Here is a 23,238-nt window from a genome sequence, read left to right on the forward strand (position 1 = left end):
GGCGATTCTGAGTGTAGAACATGTCCTGAGATGCACAATCAATAGCATGAAACCCCAGGAGCTGGGAGAGTAATTAATTTGCTGTTCTCTTGTTTTGTTTTGCAAGCCAGAGTAACAGTCGCCTCAGAATATTACTGGGTATTTTCTTTTTTTCTTTCTCTCTTCTCTGTCCACTGGATTTATCTATTCATAGAAAATGCCTGCTTTATTTCATTATCAGCTTGAAGATAAATAGAAAACAAATCTAAAAATTATTGTAAAACAAATCAGAAAATACATAGCGAGATGCTTTATTTTAAACAAGTTAATATAAGAAATAAGCTCAGGAATTATGCTGAGCACAACAGATTCCAAACCTGCAGGCTACTCTTTTGTTTCACTCTCAGGGTGCTAACAAGAAACAGAGAAGTAGTTCATTGTGGGGAAGCCAAAGAATGCCAAAAGCAAGTGGCATATAAAGAAAGTGATATTAACATGCCTCAAAGCTATCCAAGTTTAACTGAATCTAAATATATTCCTCTTAGCTATAAACTAAGCTTGTGTTTGTACTTTTAAAACATAGATGATATAGAAACTTCAAATTAAAGAAAATATTTAATCAACTTTAATATTGTTCCAAAAAATACAGAAGAAAGTGTATACCAGGCCACACCAGGCTTTCTGATCCTGGGGTTTCAGAAGTGTATATCCAGTGAGCTAGGAGTTGGCACTGCTGTCTAGGTATCAGAGAAGCTTCTCAGAGTGAACGCCTCAGGTTCTTGTATTCTGAGACTTCTAATCCGTACCTCTGACCTTTCTACTCCTTCAGTCTGTCCTGGTTCAGTTACATATTAGGCACATCCAGGGGGATGTGGCCACAAAGGTATAGTCCAGGCTGTCCTCAAACTTGTAATGCCCCTGTCTTACCTGTCCACTGGTGTTCATGTCTTTTACATCCACAAATTCCTCTGAGCTGGTTGGTTTCTGTGAGACTTTTTTTCTCCTTGCTACCCATTCCTGAACCCAAGCCAATCTGTCAATAAGTTCTGCAATTTCACTTTTAGTATATGTTCCAAGTTCTACATCTTTCATATTTTTACCTTGTCACTTTGATGCTAACAGGCCTCAACTGGTCACCCTATATTTTTCTGCAGTCCTATTTCCATACAACATCCAGAACAGTCTTTTAAAAATATTACTAGCACCTGTCCTATATTGAAGAAGCTTCTCCAATGGCTTCCTAATACACTTAGCACACATTTGAAACCATTCTCTTGGTCTTGAAGACCTCCAGTATATCAGACACACAACTGCCTACAATTAGGCCCCAGACAGTTGTTTACATTATTCTACCCACCCTCCATACCTGCCCCATCATCTGGTTGCAAATGTTAGGCTCTTCTGGGTGTCTCCAACTTGCCTGAACTGTGTCTTAGGACCTTTCTGAGTGGTGCTTCTCCCTGAAACTTTTCTTTGTCTAGGTTTTTGTTTGGATGGCTACTGCTGCTTTGCCACATGTCCTGTCTAAACAACTCCCTTCCTAGTTAACTTGTATACTCTGTGTTTTCCAGTGTACCTCTGCCACACGTAGCTACTGAGCATGTGGAATGTCCTCACCACGATGTTCTCTAAGTATAAAATGTGAAGATGCCAAGGCTTACCACAGAAAATGAAAAGTAACTCACTGTTTCTGTGCTAACCTTGGGTCATACAGATAGAGATATCTGTATGTATGTATGTATGTATGTATGTATGTATGTATGTATGTGTGTGTGTGTATGTATATATGTATGTATGCTTGTATGTACTTATGTATGTATGGTTAAACAAAATATACTTCATTTTATCTCTCTTCCTTCTACATTTTCAAATGTAGCTATTGCTTGAGAATCCCTTACTGAAAATACTTGGGATCAAAAAGTTTTAAGTTTTAGAATACGTGTGCAGACTTATTGGCTGGGCATTTGAAAAGCTCAAGTCTAAAAAGCAGTTTCAGGTCTGAATTTTCAGTTAAGGATTATCAACCTGTGTGAGCAAATTTACATGAGTTATGTGGCTTGCACTTGCAGTTCACACTATAAAATTATTTACTTACTTAATTTATTTGTGTGAGCACACCATTAGCTAACAAGTATGGAGTTTAGAGGGCAACTGAGAATTTGTTCTTTCCTCTCTTCATGTGGTCTCTGAGGATTACACTCAGGTCAGCAGACTTGGAGGCAGGTGGCTTAACCCTCTGAGCCATCGCTGGCCTCTCATTCTGGTATTTACTGCTTTAGCTATGACTATCTGAAAGTATCTGTGTTGCTTTATCTGTGACTGGCTGGCTGCACCATTAGAGGTGTAGGAACCTGAAGTATTTTGCTCATAGCTATGTCCTAGTGTTTAGAGCACAGCCTGGAACAGAGAAGACGCCTGTTAAAATTCTGAACAAATGAGTGGACAACTGAAGATGCGTATCTGAATGGCAGTGTCTTCCTGCTGCAGGGGAAGGAATAAGGCATACTTAAAACCCTTCTCTTAGATCATTCTTTTCTTTAATCTCCTCAACTGGGTTTTAAGTTTGTTGAAGTGGGGCTTTGTGGTTCTGGGATATAACTTCTTTCTAACTTGCAAAAATATCAATGATGATAAAGTCAACACTTTTGACTTAATACATGACAGAAATGCTATAAATTATTCTAGATTTCCTCCATAACATTTAAGGTAAAAACTCTTATTCTCATTTTAAGAGGAAACTGAAGCTTTGTGAAAATAACCAGTTAGCTGGCCCTAAGACCACCCACATGGTTGGTATGCATGCATGAATCCAGGATGCATCAGAGGCTACACACCCTTGAGTCATCACACTCATAGTCCAGCATATGCTCACATCCTTTAAGAACACTGAATGCTGCTAAAAATGATGCTAGGATAAGAAAAGGACAACACAACAGTAAAAACTAAAATGATGGTGGCCCTTGATGTACCCCCCCCAAAGACAACATGTGAATCACATCACAGCAGGCCCTGACACCATAATCTTCTGTACTTAGCTGGGTCCTACCTCACTTCCAGATGCAAGACGAGCAAGCAGCGGTCAGCCATGTCCTGGAAGGACTTGGCAAGTTCACTCAGCGTCTGCATGATCTGCTCAGACACTGGAGGAAGGTCCATGTTTACGTGGCTCTCTTGAGCGGGGGAAAGCACTGGAAGAAGAGAAGACAAAAGCAATCATTTCATTCGGTACCTGCAGCTTTCCTGGAGTGTAGACATTCTAGTCATCTTGCTGTTTTCACTGCTCTGCAGCATCAGAAGCCTAAGGCACGCTAGACTCTGGTTTTTACTTCTTGTATTTATTTTACTTCTTATTATTGCTGTGTGTGTGGCTATGTGTGAGTATGAATGCATGTTTTCGTGTGCCACAGTGTGAGTGTGATCAGAGGCAAACTTTGGAGAGTTCATTCTCTTCTTTCTTTATGGGTTTTGGGGATCAAACTGAGGTTGTCAGGCCTGTACAGAAAGCATCACTCCCCACTGAGGCAGTTTACAGTCCCATTGTGTTCTTCCTTAGTCAGCCCCTTTCTTCAGTCAGATTACTGAAATAGAAGCAGCTTTGGGGCCTGTATGGCCTGAATGTGTAGCCCGCGTCTCCTGTATAGTTTTCAAGCTGCTCTTCAGTTTCTGGCTGCACATTCACAGCAACAATGGGGAAGTGAAAATCATCAGCTCTGAGCCAGCTGATTACACATCTGAAATACCTGAGCTGACAAAACTCCCTGGATCTGTCTTCAATAACTTCAAGGATTTTACTGGCACCAATTCTGCTCAGCTCTGCAGTCATTCTCGGGCATGTTAGAACTAAGTACTGAAGATACCTCTTTGACCTCTCTGAAGTCTTCCTATTTCCAGGAGAAATGTCCCCCATTCTTTAATCACTTCAAATGACTAGACTGAATTGTTTCATAATTCTCAAACTCTATTGACAGAAAAATTCCATCTGTTCTAGATCACTCCTGAAATATAAGTCTCAGAATAAATATTGTAGCCTATCCAGGCTATAAGAAGTGATTACTTGTGTCGTTCTAGAAACTATGACACTTGTACCCAGGCCTAACATCTGGGGGGTGAGACAGAGTGAGGTGGTCGTGGGCCACATTCATTCACATGTAACTTAAGAGCAATGCCAGGCCCTAACAGGGGTTGTAGGGTAATGGTATAGCTATTTTCTGTGACTTTCCAAAGGAAAATATCTTACTATGGAGATACTGGTGCATTTGTATTTCCTGCTGGTGTATTTGCAAAACCCAGCAAATAGAATCAGTTCAATGTCTATTAAATGAATGAGTAGGTAATGAAAACATGCTGAATCACATGGAGTACTATTCAGCCATACAGAAAATGAAAGTATGAAATCCACAGCAAATTAACAGAGTTGGAAATAATCACTCCGAGCAAGGAAACTCAGATCCAGAAAGACACACGTTCCCTCTCACATGTAGGTGTTAGCTTTGAATCTTTAGGATGCATGTTTACACTGGAGAATGCAGAGAAACTGGGAAACTAGCAAGAGGACACAGGGGATTTCAAGGAAAGGGGGGATAGAATGTGAGTGACATAAAGGTAGGAAGAGGAATAATGCAATGGCCAGAGGGTATAGGATAGGAGTCAAGGGTAGAGAAGGGTGTATGGGGGAAGGATAACACTTAAGTTCCCTGAAAACATAATATAGAACCCTACTAACGTAGAAGCTTACGCACACGCACAGACACACACACACACACATACACATACACACACATTTAAATGGAGTTAACCTATAATAAGGAGACAGTGCTTCCTTCAGACACTATCGGCTACAACACCATTAGACACTATAAAAGGCCCACTGCCGGGTATTATTTACCTATTTTTGATTTGCTGGTCAATAGGGTTTCATACATATTGTCAAGACTGCTGTTATTGATTACTCTCCAGAGCTTGATCATAAGACCTGAAGACACTGAATATCTGGATTACAGGACATGGAAAAATCAAGCTAATAATGATCTGGGTGTTTCTTCCCTATTAGCTAGGATTCATAGTGCTGGAAGGGTCTATGGATGCTATGAGACAAGAAATGTCATCAACAGACTCACCCAGTGAACCTTGTGAGCTATAACAATGACTGGTCTGGCAAGATATATGCAACAGTATAACAACAGTGAGAATATCACGGGAGTAACCAACTACTTTCTGCTTAGACTTAAAGCCCGTCCTATAAGATGGTCCTCATTTCTAGTACCATCAACCGGGCCAAAAATTTATGACTGGCCAAATAGTCATAGGCCTACTACTATTATTCTGCTAAACCAACATAGTAATGAATGTCTCTAAGTTTTTACCTTTGTACCCACAGACTGATTCACTGATTGACCTGAAATAGAGATGCTTCCTTTTATAGTGGATGATAATTAATACCAAGAACCACAACTGGCCAACATGCCGAGTCTGTGGAGTGCTCAGTTCTAAATGTCAGTATGTTTTTGCTCTGTCTGAAAACTCTTCTCTCTGGCAGAGGACCTGGGTCTTCTGGAAAAAGGGTTCCTGAACTTGAGGCCCACAGGATCTGCTGAGACACCACTACTCTGGAAACACAAACAACTGCCCAAGCAATATCTACATGGGACGTCAATATCATATCCTTTCCCACAAAGGTTTGAAGATCACCCAGGAAGAGGGTACGGAGGGATTGAAGGGTCAGAGGATTGGATGTCTGCAGTGGAACAGTGGTGCCTGACAACTCACAGTGGCTACAACTGTATGCACAAGACTTGTACAGGGTTAAGTCGGCAGAAACTCTAGAATGGATAGGGGAGGTGCTCATGAAGTTCCGCCCGTGTCTGAAGAGCTGTTGGCATCTGATGGCTGCCTCGGGGAGGGAAAGTCGGTTTCCTTAGGGTGTGTGGGCTCTGAGTAGCTACTCAGTCTTCAGTAGATGGTCCTATAACTAGCACAAAGAGGCAGCACCACATAGACTAAGGGTATTAAAACACTTAAAAAGAAAGGAGAGTGCACATGAAGTTGTGTGTGTATGTGTGGAATGGTGGTGGGGATGAGGGAAGAGTTGGAGGGTGGATTTTATGCAAATAAGTTTATATATATGTGTGTGTGTGTGTGTGTATGAATAGTAAATACAATATTAAAACACTTAAATAGATTGATTCCTTAGGAAAATATTAAACAGCTGGAGTAGGAGTTCTCATGGTTTCTTGGAGACACCAACAATCATTTGGCCATACTAGCCAAGACTTCTTTTAGCTCTCAGAACTAGCATGCTGCAAGAATAAATCTCTTCAAATGTCTCTGCCTTAGTATCTTGTGTAAAGTAGGGACAACTGTGTCACATAATGGTAAATGGGTTGACATAGGAAAACTAAAATATTAGCACATAAAGCTTTCTCAGTATTCATATAAATCAGAAACGTAAACAGTCATTACTCTCCTTCAGTCTTTTATTTGTCTGAGTTAAACTGCAGTCAGAAACAATCCCATCAAAGCTCAGTCTCCAGTCATCTACATATTTTTGCCTCTTTGGCAGAGAAGCATTTTCTTGTCTGGAGTACATGGGTCCTTTGCAGGAAGGGCTGTACGGGCTTGGAGCCCGGCATAGGAGCCCCTGAGACATCACTGACTTACTTCATAGGGTAGGAGTCAACACTGCCCAAGTAATATGTACTGTGGTTATGTCTTTCCTGGACTACCAAGCCCAAGTGAGGGCCAGAAAGGTGACCCAGGCTTGTAACCTTTAAGGCTAAAGTTCGTTTGGGAATCAGATTCTAAGAAATTAAAACACTGCGGCACAGGCGCAAACAAGTGAATGTTAATCAAGGGAACTGCCCTGTAAGAAGGAGTAGAATATAGTGATATAGATTTAAAATTCTAACAATCCCTGCACTATCCTAGTTGTTCACAAACTTGCTCTGCAGGAGAGTGGACATAAAACACTGCATTTCCTCTCAAATGATATTATTATTCATATTGTTTTATGGCGAGGCAACATCATTGCTATCATAATGTTTCATGTGGCAGGCTGGATGAAAGCAACTTTAAGTAACATTATTATATTATTTCAAAGCACTTTAGGGCTTTTAAGGCTCTGAATTCCTTTCTTTTGTGACACAAAGTCTGGTCCACAGAACTATCTGTATTAATCAATGAGAAGAGACAGAGATTGCTCTGACATTGTACTCATGATCTCAAGCTCCAAAATAGTATAACTGACCAAATATTATTAAAAATATTTTGGGTAGAATCCATTAAAAAGCTAGAAATTCTCCTTTTTTATTATACAAATAAATAATCTCACTATGTGAAAACCGACCACTAACAAACTATGAAAAACAGAAAAGATAAATACAACAAAACCAAAACTGGAAATGGAACAGGCAAGGGCAGGTTTGGCTGCTGAGTGAAGCTTGCAGTGGCCACGCAGGAGTGGTGTAGAGTGACAGGAAAGCTATCGTGGTAACAATGCATATTGAAGTAACAATGTAACTGATGCCTAGAGTGTCCCTGAAATGCTGGCTTGTAAATTCCCGAGGGCTTCCTCAAGTCTACGAAGCTTCCTTAAGTAAGAAGGCATAGAAGCATTAACCGGCCCTTAAATGTCAAGTGACAGTGTTGATAGATCCTGTTTACCGGCAGGAAATGAGGTTATTGGACACACACACCTCTCACCCACCCCATACCTGTACATACCATACTCACACCTACATTACACACACACACACACACACACACACACACACACACACACACACACACACACACACGCCTGCAGCGGCTGCTCTTCGTTCTGTCTGAACTTTTAAAATGTTAGTGATTGATCACCTCTTTTAGACATGCACTCTGAGCAGCTGTTCTAAGTGTGGGAAGGTTGACATCTGATCATTCACAATGAGGCCACTGCATATGTAAGTATGGATTGTTTAGGATTCCTTGCTCACCTCATGCTGAGGTACCTGGCGCTCTCTCTATCAAATCCATTGGTCTACCAGGAGGAAGGTGAACATATGAAATGCTCACTATCCGCAGCCCTGGGGTTGCAGAGAGAAGTGGCTGTGTGTCGCAGTCTGGTAAACCATCAAGCAGAGTCCTGTGCAGCCCCTCAGACACTGATTTTTGTGGTAAAAGAAGCAGGCTGAGGCTGGCACCACTCCTCTCCCCTACTCTTCCTTTTCCTGATGTGGGAAGTAAAGGCCCAGAATCGGGTAGGCGCTGGTCTTACTGTTTAACTGTTGGCCAGCCCCAGCACTGCTGACTTCAGGCTTCCTGCTCTATCAGGAAAACAAAGGCCCTCTCAGAGCCCTGGAAGGGATAGGGTAATGGCTCAGTGGAGAGCGAGGTCTGGCGTCCAGCTTCACAGCCAGTCATAGGCTTCTCTTCTTTCAGCCCTCTGCTTGCTGGTTTGCCGCTCAGCCTCAGCTCTGGAACTGCTTCACTTTCCCCTTTGAAGGCCTCAGGTGGACCACAGAGCTGAGGCCTTGAGTCACCCTTTCACCACAAGGTGCAATTCTCCTGAGTCCTCTTCTTTTGTTCTAATTGCCTTAAAGCTCTCTTTTAGCCCCGGGCTAGTTTCATAACCCACTGACAGGAAAACAAAAACCGAAGAGCAGATCATTGCCAATAGGAAGTTTTGATTCTAATCTCAAAAAAGTTTTCCACTGTTTTTGATGGTAAGGGCGTACTGAGAAGTGGAGACGCCCGATTTGAAGCTTCACCTCCTACAGACTAGCACACACATGCTGGAAGGTACCCTGCATGCTCCTGGAGAAGAAAGGTAAGTCATCAATGTCACCCAGCCACAAACCCTGCAACCCACAAACCCTGCAACCCACAACAGTGACCTGGCACACGGTGTACTGGTACAGCAGCAACAAAAGCAAACGGCAGCAATCACCCGCCCTTTGACTGAGTCTAAGGCCACTACACGGATGGCATCCATCCTGACACTGCTAACATGGCCAAGACCATGAGACGACAGGTCATGGGCATGGAGGAACCTAACACGATTATCCTGCAAATTAAATAAATAAATAAATGACGTCTTCCCACAGACCAGTGCCTCACCTGCCTTCAGTAGAGAAGTTCCTTGCTGTAAATGGAAACCAACACAGACATCGACAGTGACAATGTGTAGAGGGAGCTACTCTGGAACACTCAGAGAGAGAGACAATGCTGGGTGGGGAGGGGCGTGGGGCTGATCTGGGAGGAGATGGAGGGAGGGAAAGGATGATCAAAACCTATTGTATTTTTTTAATTAAAATGCTCCCACACCACTTCTCCCTTCTTTGCCAGCTACTCTCTTTTAGTAACTTGCACACTAATGCTACTCTCCTCCAGCCCTTATTACCTCCCCTCATAAGATCACAGATTCTTGCCGAGGGTTTGAGAGCCCTCAACAACTGCTTTCTCTACAGTCCTGCGTCCTACTAATACCTCAGTGTGCCACAATTTGATTTCTACTTTCACTACGTTATTACAAATTATTCTGATATCTATCTATAAATTGAAATCCAAACCCACGGGATAGTTTCTGGTGCTTTCTGCTACATGGAGAGAGCAGCACTGACCATCTATATCTGTTAGCTGACCTCGCTTCACCTCCTGAGCGCTCCTCATCCTCTCTGGCGTTCCTACCTCTGCATGCTCTTCCTGCGGCCTCCGAGAACTGCTAGGGTTGCCTGGGACCTTTTCTGCTCAATCAGTCTCCCTTAGTTCCAGGGAGCGTGGGTGCGCTCATACACTTCTGACACCTCTTCTATTGTTTACGAATTCATAAATCTGTGGCTTTAAAACTTCATTTCGTTAACTCTTTATAAAAACCTTTCTGTCTGTGTACATCCCACTGGTACCCCAAAACTAAACACACTGTTGTTTCTTGTAAAATTTATTTAAATTATCTTCCTACCAGTAAAATGTAAACTATATTATCCTTGACTTTTTCTTTTTCATTAAAGGCCAATTTTTGCTTATACTAGGTAGCATATATTTTTCTATTATTTATTTTCTCTTTTCTGCACCAAGTGCTACTACTACTTGGGTTTAGACTTCTTCTCATCCATGGATCCTGTAACCAGTGTCTCTGCCTCTTGCTTGACCTTTCAAATCTAACAAAACACAAGGTGGATAGAGCTAATTACCTGAAAATTAAGTATGGTTCATTACAATATTTTCATTACAACACTTTCCAGTCTTGTGGGTCCAAGCATGGGCTCTGTGGCCAGGTTTTCCAAGCCTGCTGTCTTTTCTGGGGATCACAGAGCTTTTCATGCCAGGCACATGCTCCACCATGGTACCACCAATCTCTAGGATTTATCTCTGTAAAACATTCTGGTTTTCCTCTTCTGTAGTTCATCTTTTCATGGAGAAGCAATCAGCCTAAATCTTACCTTTTGACCTCCATACTTTAAAGCAAACCTTTTAATTCTATCATGAGGTTCTATCACTCAATACTTGTGGTGGTTTTTATACTTTTTAAATAATTACTCATCCTAGGGCAGAGCCAGTGACTTGTCTGTATCTTTTTCTCCATCCAATTCTAGTAGAGTAGTTATCAAATCCCATTTGTGTGACTGCTAATAAACTGAAGGTTTATTATTAGCTTGTCTCTCAACCAGATCACTAACTCCTTTAGGGCAAGAATCATAAATTTCCATAATCATCAGGAGAATAACTGGAGGCATTATATAATTCAATAATGCCCTTTTAGTTAAATTGAACTAGTGATTTTAATTGACTAGCACAACACAGTAAAGAATGCACATAATAATCGATTGTAAAGATCGAGAAAAGAGAACAACTCACCATTCACCACTCTCTCTCTCTCAGTTTTCTGGGTACAATGTGGGACAAGAGTGGGGATGAGGAAGTCTCTTGTTATAGGTGGTTTCTGGGCTGTTCAGGAATCTTACAGATACAAAGTTTACTGCAGTTCTAGTTAATTCCCCCAGCTCATGAACTTTCCCTGCAGGCAGTGTTGCTTTTTGTAGCCTTTTTTTACTTTTAGAACTAGTCAGTCCATCTTTACAATAGAGATTTTGGGCCCCCTTTTGTCTATTGACATAAACTCCTTGGCATGTCAAATACTCTGCATCCCTCAAGGAAAGCCAACACTAACTGTCATGGAGAAGCAATCAGCCGAGGGCGTTAGGATGTCTCAAGTGGCTCCATAGCCCAACATTAACCAGACTGAAATCTGTTTAGGTCTTAAAAATTAGGCGAAATTGGACTCATTCACACCCAGTAGAGCATCTGTTTTCAAGGATGCAGCTGCTACACTTTCAATGGCAACTTACTGTGACTTCTTTAATTGATTCATATGAGGATGTCCTTGTACATCTGCAATATTATCTAAAATTGTTACAATATTAGCTTAGGCTGCTATCAGCTGTCAAGGAAGTGATAAATTGAAAAAGGAGAGATAGTTATCATGGCAGGAAAAGAAAGGTTAACCCTGTAAATTCAAATATTGTAGAGGATAGAAGAAGGCACTGAAGAATGATCTCAGGAGACTTCTCATTGGGAACATTTTAGGAGATCAAATTTTGGTAGAGTAATTATTTCTGAATCTCATTCTTATGTGTACAGAGATGACAGCCGCCACATAATGATCTCTGCTCTCACCTGAGATCAAATTACTTAATTTCCAATCTTCAGTTTTCCTATTTAGAAAATTGTGGCAATTACATCTTCCTTGCTCTGAGAGTAATATGTTATTAGGCCTTGTAAATAACTCTGAGATGCTTTGATAGTGTTACCAGGCTGAACAGTTTAGAAAAAATAAAAATAAGAATGATGACAAGCTGTGTGAAATTAAGAAGTCATGGAGCTTACAGTCTGTGGGGATGGCGACAGCAGCCCCTCCATCTAACTTCCTTCCTGTCTTCAAATGCCTATGTAATGTGAGCCAAGCACTGACTGATTTTAAACTGTCAACTATTCACAGCTCCACGTTAGACTCCAATGCAGCCAGCTCTACCCCTGTCTTTATAATCTCTGAACCACCATCCACACTTTTTATCCATGACCTTGGAATACTTGCTTATCTTCCTCTACTCCCATGCTTTGGGGGCTGTAGGTATTCCACAACTGTCAAGCGATCTGGTTATTTACAAAGCTTTTTAGTCTCTGAAATATGCCAGTGATCTTTGCTGGATCAGGTATCTCTTGTTCTATTACCTTCAACTTTTATTAAGAAAAAGTGATTCTAATTATTCTAAATGGAAATGTCTAGGCAATATTTTTTAAGCATGTGTTTACATGTATGTGCAGGTATGGAGGTCAGAGGACAACCTTGGGTGTCTTTTTCAGGAATACTGACTACCCATGGGGTCTCTCCTTGGCAGGAGGCTCACTGATTAAGCTAGACTGCTTGGCCAATGAACCCCAGGGCTCCTTCTGGTTCCTTCCCTGCAGAACTGGATTGCCCAGCATTTTTATGTAGGTTCTAGGGATTGAATTCTGTCTTTCAGCCTTGTGAGGTAAGCACTTTACTGACTATAAATTACTCTTTTATGATACACATATTTTCCACATCTAGGTATACTTAGGTATACTTTACCAATAGACCTCAGGTTCTGCCATTATTATCAATTCATTTATCTGCAATAATATAATGATTTACTTTTTTCTTTCTGTTTTCAAGATAATGCCTTGTTAAGTACACCTAGATGGCTGGAGTTCATTGTGTGAACCAGGCTGAACTCAGTTTGCAGTAACCTTCCTGCCTCTGTCTCCTGAGTGCTTGCTTGGATTACAGGTATGCAGCACAGTTCCTGAATCATTCTGTTCATTTATTTAGCTGTTCTTTCCTAAACTTCTCCATCATCTCCTCTCCTCTCTCTCTCTCTCTCTCTCTCTCTCTCTCTCTCTCTCTCTCTCTCTCTCTCTCTCTGTGTGTATTGTTTTTCTTCAAGGGTGCTTTTTGAGGCAGGGTCAAAGTCTTATCTTTGAACTTGGCCCTTGGTATAGAGCTGAAGATGGTCCTGAACTCATCTTCCAGCTTCTGCCTTCCACATACGAGGGTATTAGATGTGCACAACCACGCTAGGCTCGGATAACCTAGTTTTGAGTTTCTCTGTTAGGATTCTAAATAAGGCACAGAGCTAGGACATATGTTGGTCCTCTTCATTTTATTTTCTGTTCAAAAGACAAGGCTCATTTTTTGCAAATAATATCTAGCAACGAGGATTAAACTAGCAAAATTGTGTGAACTGATGTGTTCTTTAGCCAATAGAATTCTGACTTCAAAAGGACGGGAACATATCCCTGCTGTTCATATTATACTGCACATACAGACAAGATTATAAGAGTTCTAGAAACATAGCTTTCCTATGAGACTGCTAGCCAATACGCAGGCCTCTTCATTAGTTTGAATATGAAATGTCCCCTACAGGCTTGTGTTTGGAGTGCTTGTTCCCTGGCCAGTGGTGCTATTTTGGGAGAGTGGGAAATCTCCAGGAGGTGGGGCCTGGGTGGTAGAAGTTGGTCACTAGATGTGGCCTTTACACCCATAGCCTTGGCCCCTGTTCCAGTTTTGGTTCTTCTTGGTTTGCTGTGATGCTAGGTGTTTCTGTCGCACACTTCTCCTAACTTGAATGCTGTCCTTTCCCTGTCACAACAGACTGAGAACCTTCTGGAACTATGAGCCAAACTATATCTTTTCCCTAATAAGCTACTTCTCTCAGGTATTTTATCACAGCAACACAAAGGTCACTGTAGATGGTACTCTCTTTGGTCTACATTCATGGGAGAATTAGGGCATTCTTAAATGGGAGAAGGGATTCTTGAAGAAGAAGAAGAGGAGGAGGAGGAGGAAGAGGAGGAAGAGGAAGAAGAGGAGGAAGAAGAGGAGGAGGAGGAAGAAGAGGAGGAAGAGGAGGAGGAAGAGGAGGAGGAGGAGGAGGAGGAGGAGGAGGAGGAGAAGAAGAAGAAGAAGAAGAAGAAGAAGAAGAAGAAGAAGAAGAAGAAGAAGAAGAAGAAGAAGAAGAAGAAGAAGTGGTGAAGAAAGTAGAAGTTCCTTACTAGAAAGGCAGAGGTGTGCACTGGAGGTTACTCCACTGTCTGTCTCTTGTGCCCTTGACCTATTTCATTTTGTCCTTTGTCTACCTGCCACATCCCTAGGAAAGACTTAGATATGTGGCAACACATCTTCACAGGGAATAGCTCCTGCTTACATCCCACACAGTGCCAACAACACTTGCTGGATTTAACCTTCAAGTTAAGGACAAACCAAAGAGTTCTATATCCACTGAAGCCAAACCAAACCAACCAACCAACCAAACAAACAAACAACAACACCCCTTAAAATACCCACCACCACCACCAACAACAACAACCAAAAAACCCCCAAAAACAAAACTGTATCTTTACAATGCTTTTAACCTCACATCTTCTTAGCAGTTCATTGGTCTGGCTTCTCATTCTGTTTCAGGGAAGAAAACTGATGTTCAGCAGTGTCAGCATTTGAATGAAGGATTACTCCATACCAGAAGAGCTACACAGAAAGAACAAAGGGGACTCACGCAGGCCTTCAGAAGAGTAAATATAAATAAATAAGAGCCAAGTTAAAAATAGATCGTTGTTCCCCTAGGCTACCATGGAAGAAGAGGTCAACTTTGTGTCCACAGTACACTCTGCACACAGCAGGGCTCTGTGGATACTCACAAAGCACTGCTTGATGGTTCCAAGTCTGACAAGCTCTAGGTCCTGGAGCAGTTAGCTGGAGGGTTCTTTCTGCACACACTGTAACCCAGTGTGGACACATGATGTTCATAGCATGTGATTGACGGTGCAGACCTCAGCCTCTTTCACCTGGGGCCAAACATTAAGATTGATTTTTCCCCTTTATTCTATAAAGGGGAATAATTATCTTCCTGAAGGCTTGGATGGAAAAAAAAGAAAAAAGAAACCGAGAAAACCTCATCATCTACTACAAAGGCATGCGTGTGGCCAATTCAGTTCCTTGTAGATATGAAAGAGAAGGGAAGGGCAGCCATGCAGCAGCTCTGGTCCTGCTGACCGCACAACTGCAGAGCTGAGTGACATCCGTGACTGCATAAAACCCAAGTCACAGAGCACCTTAAATTGTTAGGAGAAAAAGAGACAGGTTTAAATTTCAAGATAATTTTTTTAGGCAAAAATATTAAATAGCACAGAGAAACACCTTTCTCTGTTTAACTAAGGTTCCTTTTTTGGAGATGGGGGAATGAAGAGTTTATTTCAGTTTACAACTCTCAAGTCACACTCCATCGTTGAAGGAAGTCAGGACAGGAACCTGCAGGCAGGCGGTGATGCAGAGGCCATGGAGGGGTGCTGCTTACTGGCTTGCTCCTCATGGCTTCCTCAGGACCTACAGAGCCCAGGACCACCTATCCAGGGCTGGCACATCTGCAGTGGGCTGGGCCTTCACACATTAATCATTAAGTAAGAAAATGCCCCACAACCCGCTATGTTATTATTCCATGTCAATGCCTCGATATTGGAATTATTCTTCTCTTCCCCTTTGTTGATTGTTGTTGTTGTTGTTGAAATTGTTCTCACATTAGTATACTCTGATTATGGTTTCCTTTCCTTCTGTTCCTCCTGGTTCTTTCCCCCTTCCCTCCCTCCCAGATCCATCTACTTTGTCTTTCATTAGAAAACAGGCTTCTAAGTGATACAAAATATAAGATAAAATAACAAAAACAAATAAACCAGAATAGGACAAGACAAACACACGCACGCATGGAAAAGAGCCTAGGAAAAGGCACATGAGACAAATACAGATGCAGAGACCAACTTATTCCCACACTCAGGAATTCCCACAAAAACACTAAATTGGAAGCATAATATATACACAAAAACATGCTGGGCAAAGTGGGAGGGAGAGAGAGGGAGGGCAGGAAGAAGGGAGACGGAGAGGGAAGGGGACAGGAAGAGAGGAAGGGAGGGAGAGAGAGGGAGGGAGAATGTGTGTGTGTGTGTGTGTGTGTGTGTGTGTACACAAAAAAGACTTAAAAAACAAACAAACAAACAAACAACAATACCAACAAAACCCTAACCCTGACATGACATTATGAGAAGACAAGGGTTCTCCAGTGCTGCTGCTGAGCTCACTTCCTGTTGCCATCATTGCTGGGCAGCCTACCCCTTAAGAGTACTTTGTTTCCCCAGTGAGACTACCTTGCAGAAAACCAAAATTTTCAATTGCAAGTGGTTATCAACTGGAGATGGCTTCTGAGTTAGACTGTGGACCTTGTGTCCATTTCTTTCAGCTCTAGGACCCCCTGTGGTACAGATCCAAGCAGGCCCTGCATGCTGCCGCAGACTCCGTGAGCTCACGTGTGTCAGTCCTGCTGCGTTTAGAGGCCTTGCTTCCTGGTGTTCTCCACCCTTCAGCTCTTACACTCTTTCTGCCTCCTCTTCCACAACTCCCTATGGCCTGAAGAGAAAGATTTGATCAAGTCATCCCATTTAGGGCTGCTGTTTTAAGGTCTCTCTCTCTCTCTTTCTCTGAACAATGTCTGGCTCTGGTTCTCAGTATTTCTTTCTCTGCAGGCGGAAGCGTCTCTGATGATGGCTGAACAAGACACTGATCTATGAGCACAGTAGAATGTCATTAGAAATCATTTTATTGCTACTTAAAAAACTGTCTATTTGAGGACAGGCCCCTGGGGCATCTGGTCTCATGTTTTTGGTCACCCAAGCAGTGTTGGGTACATGTTCCATCTTGTGAGTGGGGCCCTAAGCACATCAGGCTTTGGTTGGTCACTCCCACAAGCTTTGTGCCACCACTTCACTAGCATACCTGCAAGCAGGGCACCCCTGTACACCAAACGCTCAAACCGATTTCTTAAAGTTTATTACCTACAAATATTCCTAAGAGCCTTAGGGCATGATTAATTCACTGTGCCAGTTAGAACATTAGCTCATTTGCAAGTGATGGAACAGAAAACAACAGTATGTCTCCCTGATACACAGACCAGCTGGCAAACCCTACAAATGGGGACAGAATGACGTAAGGGGCCTCATAGCCCATTGTGGGTCCTCCACACTGAATGTTCTACAGTTTGCCTTTTCCATGGGGTCCCTTCCAGGCAGCTGTATCACTCATGAACTGGGCTTGAAATAGGAAAGGACCATTATTTTCATGATTGACAGTAGGAAAATCTTATTTTTATCTTTGTGTCCTCAGTTAATGATGTGGTTCCTGGAACAAGAGAGTATTAAGTATATTGAGTCAGACAGTGTCCTCAGAAAGACCGGAGTTCAAATTCTCACTGTCTATTTTGTATTTGATCATCTTCTCTATACCAGATTCTTAATCTGTAGGAAAAGGATGATCCTCCTCCCCCTCCTCACAGGATTCTGATGATTAAATAAGAAAATTCAGAAAAGGCTGGAACTGTTTAATGCACACACTTAGTCATGACCATTAATATTCCTGTCACTAATATTACTAGTTATCTAGCAAAGACATGTTGGACTGATAGGTACTGTGATGGTTTGCATATGCTTGGCCCAGGGACTGGCACTATTAGAAGGTGTGGCCTTGTTGGAGGAAGTGTGGCACTGTGGTGATGGGCTTGGAGACCCTCCTCCTAGCTGCCTGAGGATGCATAGTCTGTTCCTGGATTCCTTCAGATGAAGATGTAGAACTCAGCTCCTCCTGCACCGTGCCTGCCTGGAGGCTGCAATGCTGCCATGCTCCTACCTTGATGATCACCAACTGAACCTCTGAACCTGTAAGCCAGCCCCAATTAAATGCTGTCTCTTATAAAACTTACATTGGTCATGGTGTCTGTTTATAGCAATAAGACCCTAACTAAGACAGGTACCCTCTGGAGTTATGCATGCAGTGGAACATCTGGCTGGATTGACACTTTACACTGAAACTGGAGAATGACAATGACTGCACGGACAGCTAGCAGAGGCCTAGTGACTTGCTCCTCAGATACTTTCCTACATTAGGACAATGTGCCAATTCCTGTTTTTGAAAGACAGAGTTGTCCCTGCTGTAAGACACACAGATGTCACTGTGGTGGCTAGCTATGTACGTGGCCGACTTCTCTGCTGCATCAGAGGTCAGGAATGCAGAGAAAACTAACCTGCTGATACGGAGCAGAGCTTGCAGGCCTTAACCTTGCTGTTATCCTTCTTTGGTGAGGACAAGCATGGCCACCTCTTTAGCTCTTTAGCATGTGGTAAAGATTACAGCTGCATTCTTCTCTTCAACCTCCCATGCATCAGATATGCTAGCCATACACACAATGTCTTCTGAAAGTTAACACTGTATGAGCACACCTCTGTCTTCATACCTTAGTAACACATGGATATTACTCACCTCTTCATTCCCATATCATCCCTACAATAATTCACAGTCTCTGCACATGTTTCCACAATCAACTTCCTTAGAACCCCAAATCTTACCAGCCTGTGTTTATATCCTTCATGAAGAAGCAGTTGTTTATCAGCTGCTATATATAATTACAAGTTTCTCTCAAGGGGCTGGAGAGTCGGCTCAGTGGTTAAGTGACTGTTCTCCAGGAGGACCCAGGTTTGATTTCCAGCATCCACATGGTTGCTCACAACCATTCTCAATTCCAATTCTAGGGGATGTGATACCCTCCGCTGGCCTCCTCAGGCACTAGGCATACAAGTAGTGCAGAGATATACACACAGGCAAAACACTCATATAAACATAAAAACATCTAAAAGACATATAAGATAAAACAAATAAATCTTTTCTGTTTTTTGTTTTGTTTTTATTTTTCTGAAACATGGTTTCTCTGTGTAGTCCTGGCTATCCTAGAACTCACCCTGTAGACCAGGCTATCCTTAAACTCAGAGATTCACCTGCCTCTGCTTCCTGAGTGCTGGGATTAAATGTGTGTACCAGTGTTTGGCAGAAATAAAAATAAATATTAAAAAAAGATACTCTCTCAAAATCTAAGTAATTTTGTCAAACAATAAGAGTGGGTTTTCTTTTCCTTTGTTGTTTCTTCTTTCTCCTCTTCTGCTCCTCCCTCCCTCCCTCCCTCCCTCCCTCCCTCCCTCCCTTTCTCTCCAGGTTGTCTCTACATAGCGCTAGCTGTCTAGACTCACTATCTGCCAGGCAGATCTTGAATCCACAAAGATGCTCTTGCCTCTGCCTGCAGAGTGCTGAGATTAAAGGCATACACCACCATACTGCATATGTGAATGCTCTTATATTTAATTATAAACAAACTTTTTTTGGGCAGTATTTTCTAGAGTGGCCCAGAAAGCAGTGGTTAAATTCTGCATTCAAGCACTTACCTTGGACAAAACAGTTAAGGTTGTGAATGCAGGCGATGATTTTTTTTTCAGTCACTATAAAGATTCAGTGAGATTTAAGAAACAGAAGCACTTAAAACAATGAAAAGTGCATTAGTAAATGCTCAGTAAAGGCAGTTACTGCTGTTAAGGCCCCTGCTAGACACCCCAGGAGACTGAGACCCTAGATTCACTCTATTAAAGCCTCTGAAGGCTGGGGGCGTAGTTGTTCACAAGAGTGGTGGTCAGAAAAAAAGTGATACAGAGATATCTTAAGACATTTGTGCTGGATAAAAGCACGACCTTTTGGAATTAATTACAAAACTATCAGAACAGTGTAGAATTCCAGAATGTTCAAATCAACAAAGACATGTAGGGAGATGTGGACTAATAACGGCAGAGCTGAATCATCTTTCCATCTACAAGTCAGCAGTAGAGAAGGAATTTGCAGTAAGTACAGGGCTCAGGGTTTGAGGGCAGGCAAGGAAGGACACTGGGTGGCATCTGGGGAGACAACTGCCTGCTTCTCATTTTACTTTTTAGAAAAACCAAGCTGAGAAGTAGTTCCCTTCATAAAGCTCAGCAGGAGCCAGCAGGTACGTGCATATTCATATTCTGAACCGGTATTTATTTCATGATCACAGTTACTTCTCTTCTGCCAAGAGAACAGTGAGAACACGGGGCAAAGCGTGGATGGGATTCTGTGGTTCAGGTAAGGGGGTGCCATGTAGGAATCTGAATAGCCATTATTGACACCTGGGCATTTTTAACCTTGAAATGGCGGAAACTGTGTTATTTTTCAACCAAAGAGAGATACGGGTTATAAGTTATTGCATATAAACGATAAGTCATGTATTCTTTTAAGGTTTAAAAAGAGCTAAATGGAGTTACTAGGGAGAGGTTTTTTTATATATTGGGTCACAGGAGTCTTGATCTCTCTCTGTGTATATGTGTGTGCACACACATGCGTGTACATGCACTTGGAGGCTAAAAGTCAATGTCAAGTGTCTCTTTTGATCACTTTCCGCCTTAATTTTTGAGAATCTTTCACTGAACCTGACACTCACTATTTGGCTAGCTGGGTTGGCCAGGCAGCTCAGAGATCCACCTGTCTCTAATGTATCTCTCTTCCAATCACATGCCCAGCTTTATTTATTTGTTCTTATGTGGGTACTGGGGAATCTAAAATCAGGTCCCTTGCTTGTGTGACAGGTACTTTAAGGACTGAGCTCTTTCCAGCTCCAAGTCCAGCTACTATTTTACTTGTTTTGTTGGAAGCATGCCTCTCACCATATTACCCTAGACTGAGAGTAAAGTGGGGGAATCCCCTTGCATTTGTCTACTGACAACATGGCATCTTCCCCGGCTGCTTTCTTGGAAGCATAGGGCCATTTTTCAACCTCTCACCAGTAGGGTTTTGGGTTTGGGTTCTGCCCCTGAAACTGCTCCCTGAAGATGTGTAAGGCATAAAGAAAAGGAAAGCTTACTCTTCCCTTGCAGGGCTGACAAGAGATGGCTTGGCAGCTGGCAGAGAGGAAGCCTGAACAGCTCGCACTGCAGACAGCTGCTTCCTCCATCTAGGTAGGCGGAACCCTGGGTTACATTTCCTGATTTCCTGAAAGGTGACATCTACTTTCCTGGCTTTTCGCTTCCTTCCAACTGCTTTCTAAGCTCTCGTAGCAATTTTTAAAACATCTAATTTTTTTCTGGCTTGAAATAGCTAAACTGCTTTCTGTGTTCTTCACTGTGCCTTGCTGAATGAAGATAACCTACTTGTGATACATTTGTGAACAATGGCAAAATTTGGAACAGGAAAGAGTGGGTGAAGGGTCTCTAAGAACTTCTGGCTTGGCAATCATAGTAAGTACTTGCTGAGTGCATACGAAGCCCTGGGTTTGATGTGCAGTTCCACAAAAGGCAGGCACCGTGGCACAGGCCTGTAATTCCAGCACTTGGGACACTGGAACAGGACGATCAAAAGTTAAGGTTACTTTGGCTACACGGTAAGTTTAAGGCCAGCTCGGAATATATTAAAACAAAAAAGTATTTCTAAGCCATAGACCTTGAAGAGGAAGACTCTGGTCATTAGCAAGCAGGTTTCTAGTGAGGGCGAAGGATGAACATTTAAATTAGGCACAAGTGTCACAGGCTGATGGGGAGAGGCAGAACATTAATAATATTGATCGGATATAAGGAATCTACTTTCTTCCTTCCTTGTTTTAATTATATGTTCTCCCTTTTCTACACTGTTTCACATACATGATCCCTACCCTTTTGGTATCTATTTGATACTCACAAATATGAGTTATTATCAATAATACTTTATAGCATTTCTTTGGAAAAGAGATTCATTCTTTCCTACAGAAAAGTATTTTATAGATACTTCTGTTTTCTAGTTTTTTAGAAGACTGTGCCCAAAGTTTCTCTACTATTTCTAAATACACACCAGATGAAGATGTAGATTTGACAGACAGGTAGGTTGATACAATATGTCAACTATTCATAATGACATCAGCACAGACATGTGCAGGTGCAGCTTTAATATGCTGATTTCCTTGCTTTTGGATATGTGCCCAGAAATGAGGTGCTGGATCAGATAAATGGAAGTTATATATTTTAGATTTTTGAGAAAGCAACACACTAGCTGAATTGATGAAGACATATCTCTGTCTCTCCTGCTCTCCACCCACTCAGGGTTTATTCTGTCCTGAACTCTGAGGCAAAATGAATAGAACTGAAGGATGTTAAGTGAAATAAGCCAGACACAGAAAGGCCATGTGCTTTCTCTCATATATGGAAGCTAAAAAGGTCAATGCAAACATCAAATATTAGTTATTAGAGGGTGGGAAGGCTGGAGGGCTAGAGAAGGCTGGGCAATAGTATCAAGTGCTCATGTCACAGGGAAGTGACAATGGTTCACAATGATCTATTTTGTATTTTATGAAGATCTAGAAGAGGCCAGAGAGAAGTGCTAAATAGAAATGAAGGAGGTGGAAATGCTACCCTGACAGGACATATGTGCTCATATACGTGTATTAAAGTGTCACACAGCACCCTACAAATATGTATATTATATGTTAATTCCCAAAGATGCGGACCTCAACTAAATATACTTCAGGGATACCCTCACGGAGTTGCTTGTAATGGCTCTGTGAAGGTTTCTACATAATACTGAATGCAGCTTCCAGTCAAATTGCTTGTCTTTGAGGACACAAGGGATACTGCAACTTCTGGGGTCCATGGCTTACAAACCAACTGACACAGCAATTGGGTTAAACATTTGGCATTAAGAATGAATCACTTACGAAGGCAGACAAGCTTAGCTTTGCTCATTCATGAGAAAACTTGCCTTTAAACAATGAACACTAGATGAGTTTCCCTTCCAAGACACTTGGGACCAGAAATGTGTTTTTTAATTTCAGGTTTTTAAGGATTCTTGGACATTTGCTTAGATTTTACTGACTGGATGGCCTTCTGAGAAGTTTGAAATGCTCCCGTCTGGAGCTGGTTGCCCATCACAGTGTCTGTCATTTGAAGTTTTAGGAGTGTTAGATTAGTAATGCTCAACCTGAATTCAAATTCAGCAGCTTCCTCTGCTGGGTGACTGAGTAGAACTTAATTTTCAGAGAAAGAAGGAAGAGATATTTGTAAAGGCCACACGAGCTGAGTTGAATCATGTGGGCGTGGACTCTTCTTCCTGTTCCCTCACTCTAAGTCCTTGTGAGTTCTCTCTTGCTCTTCCAGTGCCAGGCAACGGCTTTCTCTGAACCATTACCGCTCTGCACTCATCTATGGGGACACATCTTTTTCTCTCAGGTTTTAATAAAAAATTTGTGTGTTCCCATGAGAATTTCTTTTCTAGGTGATACCTACCTAATGTGTTATTTAACATAAGGACTGTGAGGAATAAGAAATAGGATCGAATTCTGCAAGAAGCTCTCAATATTTCAATGGCTGTGTGCC

The 23,238-nt window shown here is 42.1% G+C and overlaps 1 protein-coding gene across 1 annotated transcript in view; it reads right to left on the bottom strand.

Annotated features, from left to right (window-relative positions):
• The window catches only part of Exoc4 (exocyst complex component 4), a 725,423-nt gene that overhangs the window by 57,190 nt on the left and 644,995 nt on the right, over positions 1-23,238 (bottom strand). Inside the window, exon 15 of the mRNA XM_032906792.1 lies at positions 3,026-3,167. Within this exon, the coding sequence (XP_032762683.1) occupies positions 3,026-3,167 (142 nt within the window). The remainder of the gene's footprint in view (positions 1-3,025; positions 3,168-23,238) is intronic.

Source organism: Rattus rattus, chromosome 6 (assembly GCF_011064425.1).
Source record: "Rattus rattus isolate New Zealand chromosome 6, Rrattus_CSIRO_v1, whole genome shotgun sequence".
Lineage (NCBI taxonomy): Eukaryota > Metazoa > Chordata > Mammalia > Rodentia > Muridae > Rattus > Rattus rattus.